General features: G+C 39.4%; 1 protein-coding gene across 2 annotated transcripts in view; it reads left to right on the top strand.

Moving 5' to 3' along the window:
* Nucleotides 1-5676: 5676 nt before the first annotated feature.
* LOC100029348 (kinesin-like protein KIF19) overlaps nt 5677-11532 on the top strand; it is a 123851-nt gene continuing 117995 nt past the window's right edge. For both annotated transcript variants that reach the window (XM_056806488.1, XM_056806487.1), the window contains exons 1-2: nt 5677-6099; nt 6987-7067. In XM_056806488.1, coding sequence (XP_056662466.1) covers nt 5995-6099; nt 6987-7067 — 186 coding nt within the window. In that variant the 5' untranslated portion in view covers nt 5677-5994. The remainder of the gene's footprint in view (nt 6100-6986; nt 7068-11532) is intronic.

Below are 11532 nucleotides of genomic sequence, written 5' to 3'. Positions count from 1 at the left end.
TTAGGTAAGAGTTCTTAAGAAAGTTCTACTACTACAAATGTTGGTCTAAAATACATTAGTTAGAAAATTTTAGTTTTGTGGACAGTTCAAGTTTTCTCACTTGATGAGCTCCTTCCGACTCAGTCTCAGAGACATATAGGGACTTGATTGATGTTTCATCTTAAAATTAGTTTTCTCTGAATATTTTAATTGCCACATTCATTCTCAAGGGTTAATGTGCAAACCGTTTCACTTTTAAATTGCCTTACTAAATCCACCATAATACATATTCTCCTTGTCCATTTTTGCCTCCTATCAGAAGTTAGGGGTCAAGGGATCTATAAGACTGCTTTGTGTAGGGTTGGCCTGGAATCATCTTAATGGCCAAGCACAGTTTACACTCAAGAAACAAAGTTCTTAATGGTATGAAAAACTGATGGTAGGTTCACCAAGAACTAAATATTATGTGTGGCACAATACAAAAGCAAAATATCCTTGAAATGAAACCTATTGGTGTTGAAAGACATTTTGGGGGTTTCATAATGGACCAGTTTTCTCCCTTTTTTGCCAGCTGCCCTTAGTCCTGTCTAAGGTGACCAGTAATGTTTGTTACTACCTTCTTCTCAAGTACAACAGAAAGCAATAATGTCAGGTGGCTTTTAAACTGTCCTTTTGACTTCCCTTTTGACCTACTACTTACATAAGCCTTTAAATACTTCTGACATCTACTGTTTCCTATATAATTTTGTGATTTATCCTAAATTCTCATAACTGCGATGAATATTCTGATCCTATTTAGTTAGTCTTATTGCTACTTTAGGGTGCATATTTCATAGTCTCTCAGGTAGCCCTTTTTACATTTTTTAGATCTCAGTATGCCAGTACATAATTAGTTTCTTGAGCCTTTCCAGAGAATAAAATGGCATGTTGTCTTATAACTGATGGATTTTTAAAAGGACTGTTCCAAGATTAGCATTTGATGTTTTTTAACTTCATAGTTGTAATTGTTTTACATAATTTATATAAATAAAGAATTTCTGAAATATTTGTGCTTGGTTTAATAAGCTTTCATCCTATTGGATTTTGTAGAGGTTTCCTAGCATTAGTGATAGATTTGTACTAATGGAGCAGGTGACTCCAGAAATTAATAAGTGACCTTATTAATACCAATCTACCAGTTGAACCAAGCAGGTAGGGCCTACTATACAGTGTGGCTGCTCATTATGGGATTTATGTAATAACGGGTGAGAAAACAGTCATTCTGAATGATCATCTGGTCTGCATCTGTTGCCTTTATGCATTCTGCTTTGCCTTTCCAGTGTCCTCCTAAAAACATAGCTCTGACAACTCTGAGGACAGAATTCCATGTGTGGATTGGCCATTGCAGAATGATGGGGTGGCTCCCCTTCTATATCTTCACAACCCGGTGCTTGCCTCTAGTGTTCAACTGATTTCCCATGATTCTATCTCACTTATTCCAGTTCTTGCCAAACTGCCCTATTTGTTATTCTCTGTGTGGCCTATTGCTTTGCACAGGCTGTGCCCCATACCTAGAGTGCTCTCAGACCTCACCTCTGCCTCTTGTTTTGTCTCCCTTCAAGGCTCAACTTATGTCATCCTGTCCTATAGAAGGCCTTTCTGATAAGCCAGTTCCTAGTGATTTTTCCGTCCCCAAAATTACATGGTATTTTATAGGCTTTATATTTTGCTTTACTTAAAAAAATTTTTTTGTAAATTATTTTTTATAAAAACTTTATATTTGCTTACTTATGGACCTGTAGATTGCAAGCTCTTGATGGCAGAAACTTTTCCCTTTTGTAGCTGTATCCTCAGCACTTAGCACTCACCTACCATATGGTTGGTGCATAATAAACATTGTAGTCTTAACTGGTATTTGACACAATGCTGACAATAAACAATTAAACATGATTGGTTCAAATTTGACCTCAAACACTTCCCTAGCTGTGTGACCCTAGGCCAAGTTACTTAACTGCATTTACCTAACCCTTACTGCTCTTCTGCCTGGGTACCAATGAACAGTATTGCTTCTAAGATGGAATATGAGGTTTTGGGGGGAGTGAGGGGGAAGGACACCTGATCAATAAATTGTAAATGTCAAAAAATGTGTACAGTGTACCATATTTTTTTAAGATTTCCCACCTCTACTTATTGGTGGTGAGGGGGTCTTCTCATACCTCCTCTTTGGAGATGTGCTTGCTTTTTGTAATTTTGTAACAGTCACTTTAAAAAAAGATTTTATTTTACTAATTATGTGTAATAATTTTCTACATTAAGTTTTCTGAAGTTATAAGAACCAAGTTGTCTTTCTCCCTTCCCTCTCCCTTCCTGGAGTTGGTAAATAATTTGCTCTAGAATATACATGTATTATCATGTAAAACATTTCCATATTTATTGTAAGAGAATACTCACAAAACCAAAACCCCAAAATAAAAACCAAATAAACTAAAGTGAAAAAAATCATATGCTTTGATCCGCATCTGACTCCCAATAGTTCTTCCTTTGGAAATAGATTATTCTTTGCCATAAGTCCTTCACAGTTGTCCTGGATCATTGCATTATTGATTGTAGTTAAGTCTTTCACAGGTGATCATCCCATAATATTGCTATTACTGGGGATATATTACTGGGTATGCTCTCCTGGTTCTGCGTATTTCACTCTAGCAGTTCATGTAGGTCTTTCCAGCTCTTTCTGAAATCATCTTGTTCATTTCTTACAGCACAATAGTATTCCATCACCATATTCCACAACTTGTTCAGTCATTTCCTAATTGATGGTCATCCCCTCAATTTCCAATTCTTTGCCACAACAAAAAAGGCTGCTATTAATATTTCTGTACAAATAGATCTTTTACCCTTTTTCTTTTTTTTTTAATCTCTGGCATATTATTGGATCAAAGGGTGTACAGTTTTATAGCCCTTTGTGTATAGTTCCAAAGTGCCTTCCAGAATGGTTGGATCAGTTCACAACTCCATCAGAATGCATGTGTCCCAATTTGCCACATCCCTTCGAACATTTATCGCTTTACTGTTACATGGGCCAATCTGATAAGTGTGAGGTGGTACCTCAGAGTTTTAATTTGCATTTCTTTAATCAAGAGGGATTTAGGGAGCAGCTGGGTAGCTCAGTGGATTGAGAGGCAGGCCTAGAGATGGGAGGTCCAAGGTTCCAATTTGACCTCAGATACTTCCCAGCTGTGTGACCCTGGGCAAGTCACTTAACCCCCATTGCCTAGCCCCTACCACTCTTAACCAATACATAGTATTGATTCCAAGATGGAAGGTAAGGGTTAAAAAAAATCAAGAGGGATTTAGACCATTTTCCCATATGATTTATTAATAGCTTTGATTTCTTCATCTGAAAACTACTTGTTCATATCTTTTAACCATTTGTTGTATTCTTATAAATGTAACTTAGTTCTCTATATATTTGAGAAATCAGACCTTTATCAGTGAAATTTGTTATAAAATGTTTTTTTCCCCAGTTTGTTGTTTCCCTTCTAATCTTGGTTGCATTGGTTTTGTATGTACAAAACCTTTTAAATTTAACGTAATCAAAATTAATTGTTTTACATTTTGTAATGATCTCTTATCTCTTTATTTGGTTCATAATTTCTTCCCTTCTCTATAGATCTGATAGGGAAACACTTCCCCTAATTTACTTTTAGTATCACCCTTTATATCTTGTAACAGTTAAAATTTAGGAATTTGAGGAGACAGGGGAGACTGAGGCAGGTAGAGATTAGTTTCTCTCTGCAAGGAGTATTACATTTTTTAGAGGTTTATTGAAAATTAAGGATTAAAGAAAATACAGGATAAGAGACACGTGTCCAGGCCATAGAGAGGCCTAGACACAACCTCCCCTACATTATGAAAAAAAGCCACGCCTGCCCCAAAACGGAAGTCCCAGAGCCCGAAAGAGAGAGACCCTCAAAAGCCTTTGAATCAGCTTAAATACCTTCTCATCTCGGCCCAGGTGAGATTACAAGGCATTCTGGGGAAGTGGAGCAAAGGCTCATGGGGATTGTAGTCTTGTATTCGAGTCTATTTTTTACAATCTAAATCATACCTATTTTGATCTTATCTTTGTATAGGATGTGAGATATTGATGCAACATTCACTTTTTACTTTTGTGGTTGTTCTTCCTATTTGCCCTGTTGTAATCTATTTTCTTGGCACCATTTACTTCCCTGAATCAGATCATGTAAATCCATGCTTTCTAGCTGTTGTGTTAGTAATCTAACAGCATAGTAATATATTCCATTGCATTCATTTACCACAATTTGGCCATTTCCCAATTGATGGGAATATACTTTGTTTCCAACTGTGCTATCACATAAAGTGCTGCTATAAATATTCTAGTGTATATGGGATTTCTTCCTTAGCAAGGCACCCTAAGGGAGAGACAAAAGGCAGCAAGTGCTAGGCAGATAGGCACAGGAGCCTTAGGATTAGCTGCATTTGCCAGATCACTGGTCCTGCTTCCTGTCCAGACTTCAGAGCCCTTATCTAAGGAAATAATTCCTGTAGAAAAGGGGCCAAACATCTCTGCCAATTGCCAAAAAAACTGCCATAGCTAGGGCAGTTCAGCCATCTAGAAACATTGAGGGAAAAAATGAGATGTGCCAGGCAAAACGAACTATCACTGAAAATCTCTCCTCTGCCCCTGATGGAAACAGGCTGGAATCACTGAACTCAATAGCTTTGGGAATAAGAAAAACTTGGGAATAAAGGAATAAGAAAAGACCCATGGCCTCAGCCATCATCCTTGGGAAACCACCTGTGTGGAGACGCAGTAGGTACTAGAGCCACAGAAAAAAGAAAGAAAGAAAGGTTCTTGCCATCAAGGTCTTTGGTGGTGTCAAATAATTCAACCTTAGAAAATGGTATTTTATCAGTGGGAATGACATTTAAAGAAGCATTACCATCTGCCTTGCTGTTGCACCTTAACGACCATGGAACTTTTCCATCTGACACAGCTGAAACCTTCCATGTATACTATCTCCCCCATTAAATGTGAGCTCATTGAGATCAAACCGTCTTTTCTACTTTGTATGCCCAGCACTTACCATAGTGCTCAACACATAGTAACTAATAAATATTTCATTCATTCATTCAGTCATCATCAGTAGCTTCACTGGGACACACACATAGAAATAAAATTTCAGGGTTAAATGATATGGGTATTTTTTACCCCTTTACATAATTTTAAAAATGACTATTGATCAGTATTTCCACTAATAATACATTATTGGATCTATCTTCTAATAATCCCTCTAACATTGACTATTCCCACATTTTTTCATCGTGACCAATTTGCAGGGTGAAACTTTAGCATGTTTTGATTTGCTTTTATTAGTGATTTTTTTCACATGACTTAATAGTTTCCAATGCTTTTAAAAGATTGTTTCTTTTAAAATCAATATTGTATATTGGTTCTATGGCAGAGGGAGCATAAAAAGCTAGGCAATAGGGGTTAAGTGACTCCCTTCCCCCCACCATTTCTTATAGTGGCAATAGTATTCTATCACATTTATATACCGTAACTTGCTAAGCCATTCCCCAGTCGAGGGGTGCCCCCTCAGTTTCCAAATCTTTGCCCAAGAACAGCTGCTACTTTCTACATCTGTTGATCCCACTTCCCTCCTGATATGGCTCATTACTCCATCAGTTCTTGAGTACTGGGTTCGTTCATGGTCGTTCTAACGCGATTATTTAAAAGCAAGGCTGCTCCAGTCCAGACTTAAGTCCTTCTCACTAGGGAAGCCTGTAAAAAGTGAGGCGAGACTCGCGGCTTTCTGCAGTGCAAACCTTTCCCTAGCTGCCTATTGCCGGGTCCATCCCACGAGAACCCCTCGAGACCCCTCGCAGTGATGTCATCCGGAGCCAGCCAGGGATGTGATGAAGCATATCTGTGGGGACTGCAGGATACCCAGAGGCGCCGTCGGTGACTGGGAGGGAACAGGTGTGTGACTCCTCTCCTTGCCCATTCTTCCTATGCTCTCCCGGCTCAACGCGCCCTCGGCGGAGGAGCGTTCATCTCGGGCCAGCAGCCCGGCCATGAAGGAGCTCCCAGCGGAGCCTAAGGACCAGCAGCTCATGGTGAGTCCGAGCCTCGCTTCCTCGCTTCCTCCTTCCCTCAGATCCCTCGTAGGGCGGGGTGGGATTCTGTCTCTGGCCCCCTGCTCCCTTCCCGGCTCTCAGGACTTTCCGAATGTTCCCAAATCCCGCATCCTGCCTGCCTGTCTCTCCTTTTGCGGAGAGCTCTCGGGTAGGCTACTCCATCTTCCGGCTTCTTCGCTTCTTTGACCTCCTCCACAGCTCCCCTATAGGTTTCCCTGTCTCCCCAGCTTTAGCACTCCCGCTATTTCTTCGTCTGAAAGGAAGGGATTTAGGCAGCTTCTCGCTGCCCCCATCCCCCATGCCCAGCCTGGGATGTGGCACATCGCCCTCCACACTTCGGGAAACTCATCCCCCCTTAATGAGTGAAGAAATGCAAAAGCAAATTGAGGGAGCTGGACTATTGCAATAGATTCGGAACGCCCCCTCATGGGCTCTACAAAGTGCACCCAGACTACAGAAAAGCAATGTTCATACCTCTTGGGGGGGGGCACTTTCAGCAGGCAGGGCATAAGAAACTTGGGCACTGAGCAGAGCCACACACCTGTGCCCTCTCAGTCACTGACGGAAATGGAAGAGTAGAATTGGAAAATGGTTTTTCAGCAAATTCACAAAACGGTTTATACTTCCCTAAAAGGCTCCCCACTTTTTTTCGATGAAGATGTTGGATTAGGGTTTGAAGGATTAGTTGTGTTTTTTTTTTTTTACTTGAGGGGGGAGTATCTGATTTCTTAGTATTAAAAAAGAGTGAAATTGGGGTCATTAGATAAATAGTTAATCTTTAAAGTTTAAGGTTTATATAATCAGAAAGAAGGAAACTTGGAAAAATTGTTTCTAAGAAATAATCTTTCTTCTTTCTCTCTATGCAGGTAGCACTTCGGATTCGTCCAATTAATGACACTGAGTTGGATGAGGGAGCTGCAGTCATTGCCCACAAAGTGGGTGATCAGGTGAGAATCAGAAATACGGTCAAAGCAATTTAAAAAGTAGACTTAATTGGATTCTAGTGACTCTACGAGATTAATGATGCTCTTAGGTGGCATCTAGATTGCATAATATAGAGAGAGGGTTGAACCTGGAGACCCAAAGGTCTGAGTTTAAATTTGGCCTCAGGCACTTAATAGTTGAATGACCCTGGGCAAATCGCTTAACCTCAGTCTCCTCCATTTCCTCCTCTCTAAAATAAGGACAAAACCCTTTAACTCTCAGGGTTGTTGTGCAGATAAAATGAGAGAATATTTATTTGCAAACTTTAAAGCACTACATGAATGTTAACTATAATTGCTATCATATCTTGATAAGAAAAAGCAAATATCTTTTGCTTAAATAGTACTATATTAAAAAAGTCCAAAAAAATTACAATTACTTTAAATGCACAGGTGGGGGAGGGGAGCAGCTAGGTGGTTCAGTGGATGGAGAGCCAGGCTCCGAGATAGGAGGTCCTGGGTTCAAATCTTCCTAGCTGTGTAACCCTGGGCAAGTCACTTCACCTCCGTTGCCTAGCCCTTACTACTCTCTTCTACCTTGGAGCCAATATACAGTATTGACTCTAAGATGGAAGGTTAAATAAATATAAATAAATATAAATAAATATAAATATATATAAATATAATAAATATAAATAAATATAAATAAATATATATAAATAGCAGTTAAATAAATAAATAAATGCACTGGTACAGAACTGTAGAATACCCAAGCACCCTTAGTGTCCTCATCCTAAAAATATGAAGAGTAGTATTCTTATCACTTGGTAAGGGAATCAAATATGATCATGGAGGTAATGTGTTTAACATGGCATAGAAAAGCTCATCTTTATCATTGATGCTTGCTTTGACTGGTTTAGAGAGCTGAGAAATGTTGGTTGATGATAATGGTTGTTAACCATACTGGAATTTAGTAATAAAATAGATTTCAAGATAATGTTCCTAGAGCTGAAGGCAATCTCAGGGAAAAAACAGCAGCAAGGGATTTCCAGATTTTCTGTTCTCTGAATTAACTTTTTACTTCTAATTTCACTTTTACATTCTGCCTTGTTTCCTAGATCTTTGTGCCCATCTTACCTCCCTCATTACATTCCATGCCCCACTAGATTAGGGACCATGTGTCATATTCATCTTTTGTGTATGGTACACCAGAAGGAATACAGAATTTGGAGTCACAGGTATTCTGTTCAAATCCTAGACCTGCCAGTAGTCCTGTTTACCTCAGATAAATCACAAAACGTGACATGTGGATGCTGGTTTCTTATCTGTAAAAATGGAAAGGTTGCACTGAGATAACTTCTGAGGTCCCTTCCAGTGTAGCCAGGTGGCACAGTGCCATTACTGGAGTCAAAAAAGATTTCATTTTCCTGATTTCAAATCCAGCCCCAGACATTTAGTAGCTGTGTCACCTTGGGCCTGTCACTAACCCTATTAACCTCTGTCTCCTCATCTGTCAAATGAGCTAGAGACGGAAGTGGCAAATTGCTCCAAGATCTTTGCCAAGAAAACCTGGAATAGGGTCATAAAGAGTTGGCTACAGCTGAAAAAACACCCTAACAACAAAAAAGGTCCCTTCTAAGTCAAAACCTCTGATCTTAGGAATGAAAATATGAACTTCAGTGAATTTTTGCTAAGTGAGACAAACACACACTTCTCCTTGGAGGAATGAGACTATTTTTTTTTAAAAATAAAAACCCTTATCTTCTGTCTTGGAATGAAGACTGTGTATTGGTTCCAAGGCACCAGAGTGGTAAGGGCTAGGCTATGGGGTGAAGTGACTTGCTCAGGGTCACACAGCTAGGAAGTGTGTGAAGTCAGATTTGAACCTAGGACCTCCCATCTCTAGACCTGGCTCTCAATCTACTGAGCTACCCAGCTGCCCCCTGGAATCAGACTATTTCTGCATGATGACCAGACACAAAAATAGTGATGTGGCTGTTTGCAATAAAAATAAATAGTTAATATTTAGATAGTGCTTACTTTTGTAAAGATTAAAATTTAGGGGAAACTGGGAGACTGAGGCAGGTAGAAATTAGTTTCTCTCTGCAAGGAGTATTATATTTTTTTAGAGGTTTATTGAAGATTAAGGATTAAAGAAAATACAGGATAAGAGACACGTGTCCAGGCCATAGAGTGGCCTAGACACAACCTCACCTACATTATGAAAAAAAGCCACATTTGCCCCAAACGAAAGTCCAAGCCCCGAGAGCCTCAAAAGGATTGTACAATACAGGATTGTAGTCCTGTATTCGAGTCTATTTTTTACAGGACTACAATCCCCATGAGCCTTTGCTCCACTTCCCCAGAATGCCTTGTAATCTCACCTGGGCCGAGATCGAGGAGGTATTTAAGCTGATTCAAAGGCTTTTGAGGGTCTCTCGGGCTCTGGGACTGGCGTGGCTTTTTTTCATAATGTAGGTGGGGTTGTGTCTAGGCCTCTCTATGGCCTGGACACATGTCTCTTATCCTGTATTTTCTTTAATCCTTAATCTTCAATAAACCTCTAAAAAAAATAATACTCCTTGCAGAGAGAAACTAATTTCTATCTGCCTCAGTCTCCCCGTTTCCCCTAAATTTTAATCTTTACACTTTGTGCCAGGCACCATACTAAGTGCCTTACAAATATTACCTCAGCAGATCTTCACAACTACCCTGGGAGGTAGGTGCTCTTATTATCTCTACTTTACAGATGTGGCAAACAGGGGTTAAATGACTTGCCCAAGGTCACAAAGATAATATATGCCTGAATCTGCATTTGAATTCTGGTCTTCCTGCTCTCTATTGTGCCACCTAGCTGTCTCTATCTTGAGCAGCTAAAGTTACTATTCATATTTGTTAACTTATACATCTTTGAGTGTGTGATATGAATAGAGCACATGTGTATAGTCATTTAAAGAACTTTTGACTATCATCTGTATGCAAGGCTTTGTTCTAGGTTCTACAGGATATCTATCTCTATCTCTATACACACGTGTGTATGCATAAACACAATCCTACCCCCAAGGAGTATATGGTCTCTTATATATGTCTCTATATATTTAAGGATATATGTATAACATATCTTCTGTAATAATGTCTATATATGTATGTGTGCAGCAGGAAGGAGAGGGAGAGAGGGAGAGACAGAGAGAAAGGGAGAGAGAGATAAACAAGGAGAGAAAGGGAGAGAGAGATAGAAAGAGAAAACAAGGAGAGAGAGAAGCAGAGACAGAGAGACAGAAAGAGGTTGGTACCATCCAATATGTGGAAAGAAGAGCAAGATCAAAGAGATCAAGAGAATGAATAATAGGGGCAGCTAGGTGGCTCAGTGGATAGAGAGCCAGACCTGGAGATGGGAGGTCCTGGGTTGAAATGTGATTGCAAATACTTCCGAGCTGTGTGACCCTGGGCAAGTCACTTAACTCCCATTGCCTAGCCCTTACTGCTCTTCTATTTTAGAACCAAGACATGATTTTAAGAAAGAAGGTAAAGGTTTGTTTTTCTTTTCTTTTTTTTTTCTTAGAGAGAATGATAATAATATCACTTTAGGCTTACAAAGTACTTTGTTCAGCAAATATCTTGTAAGACAGAAGTGTAAAAATCATTATCTCTATTTTACAGATGAAAAAACTAAAGCTCAGAAAAATTGACTTACCTAAGGTCACACTTTTAGAAAGGATTGGAGTTAGGCCTTCAAACCCAAATTCCTGAATCTAAACATAATGATAATTAGATAAAAAGTACCCCCCCTCCCCCTCCCGTGCAAATTTGACTAGCAGCATCATTCTAAGAAGCTGTTTTGTTCACAGTAATTTTGGAAGAACTCTCTTAGAAGTGTGCTTGGTTTTTTTTTAACCAAGGTATATAATGAGTCTGTATATACAGTATGTAATATAGATATGGACCACATCGTGTTTATATGTCAGTTGTTACCCAGGGGATGGTACCCAGCTGTTCTCATTCTTAACTGAATTTGAAATAAAAAGGGCTTCATTTAACTGTCTGGCAGTATGCCTTGCTAAGCACTGAAATGAATTGTGCGTAGACTGAAGCCTCCTCTCTCTTGGTGATCTTTAAGAACAAAAGATAGACCTATTTGGCTGTCATCAATTAGAGGCAGCCTGACCCTTACTACCCGTGCTCCATGTTTCTATAATGAAAAGGTTTTGTGACATCTCCCTGCAAATGGAGGCACAAACTCTTGGCATTGTAAGCTCCAGGTTTGAACACTTTAAAATTAAACTCTTTCTAGAGCTTATTTAGAGGCATTGCCTCCCTTAGTCTATGCAAAACAATGTAGACTTTTTCCAACTCTCCTGTTTTTATTTTATCCTTAGAGCTATTATTGCAGCCTCCTAGGGAGAGATTATATCAGCCATTAGATTTTTTTTTAGCCCAAAGGTTGTTAACTCGGGGTCCACAGATGAATTTCAGCAAGCCCTGAATTTGG

Source organism: Monodelphis domestica, chromosome 7 (genome assembly GCF_027887165.1).
Source record: "Monodelphis domestica isolate mMonDom1 chromosome 7, mMonDom1.pri, whole genome shotgun sequence".
Classification (NCBI taxonomy): Eukaryota; Metazoa; Chordata; class Mammalia; order Didelphimorphia; family Didelphidae; genus Monodelphis; species Monodelphis domestica.
This window is presented reverse-complemented; position numbering and strand designations above follow the sequence as displayed.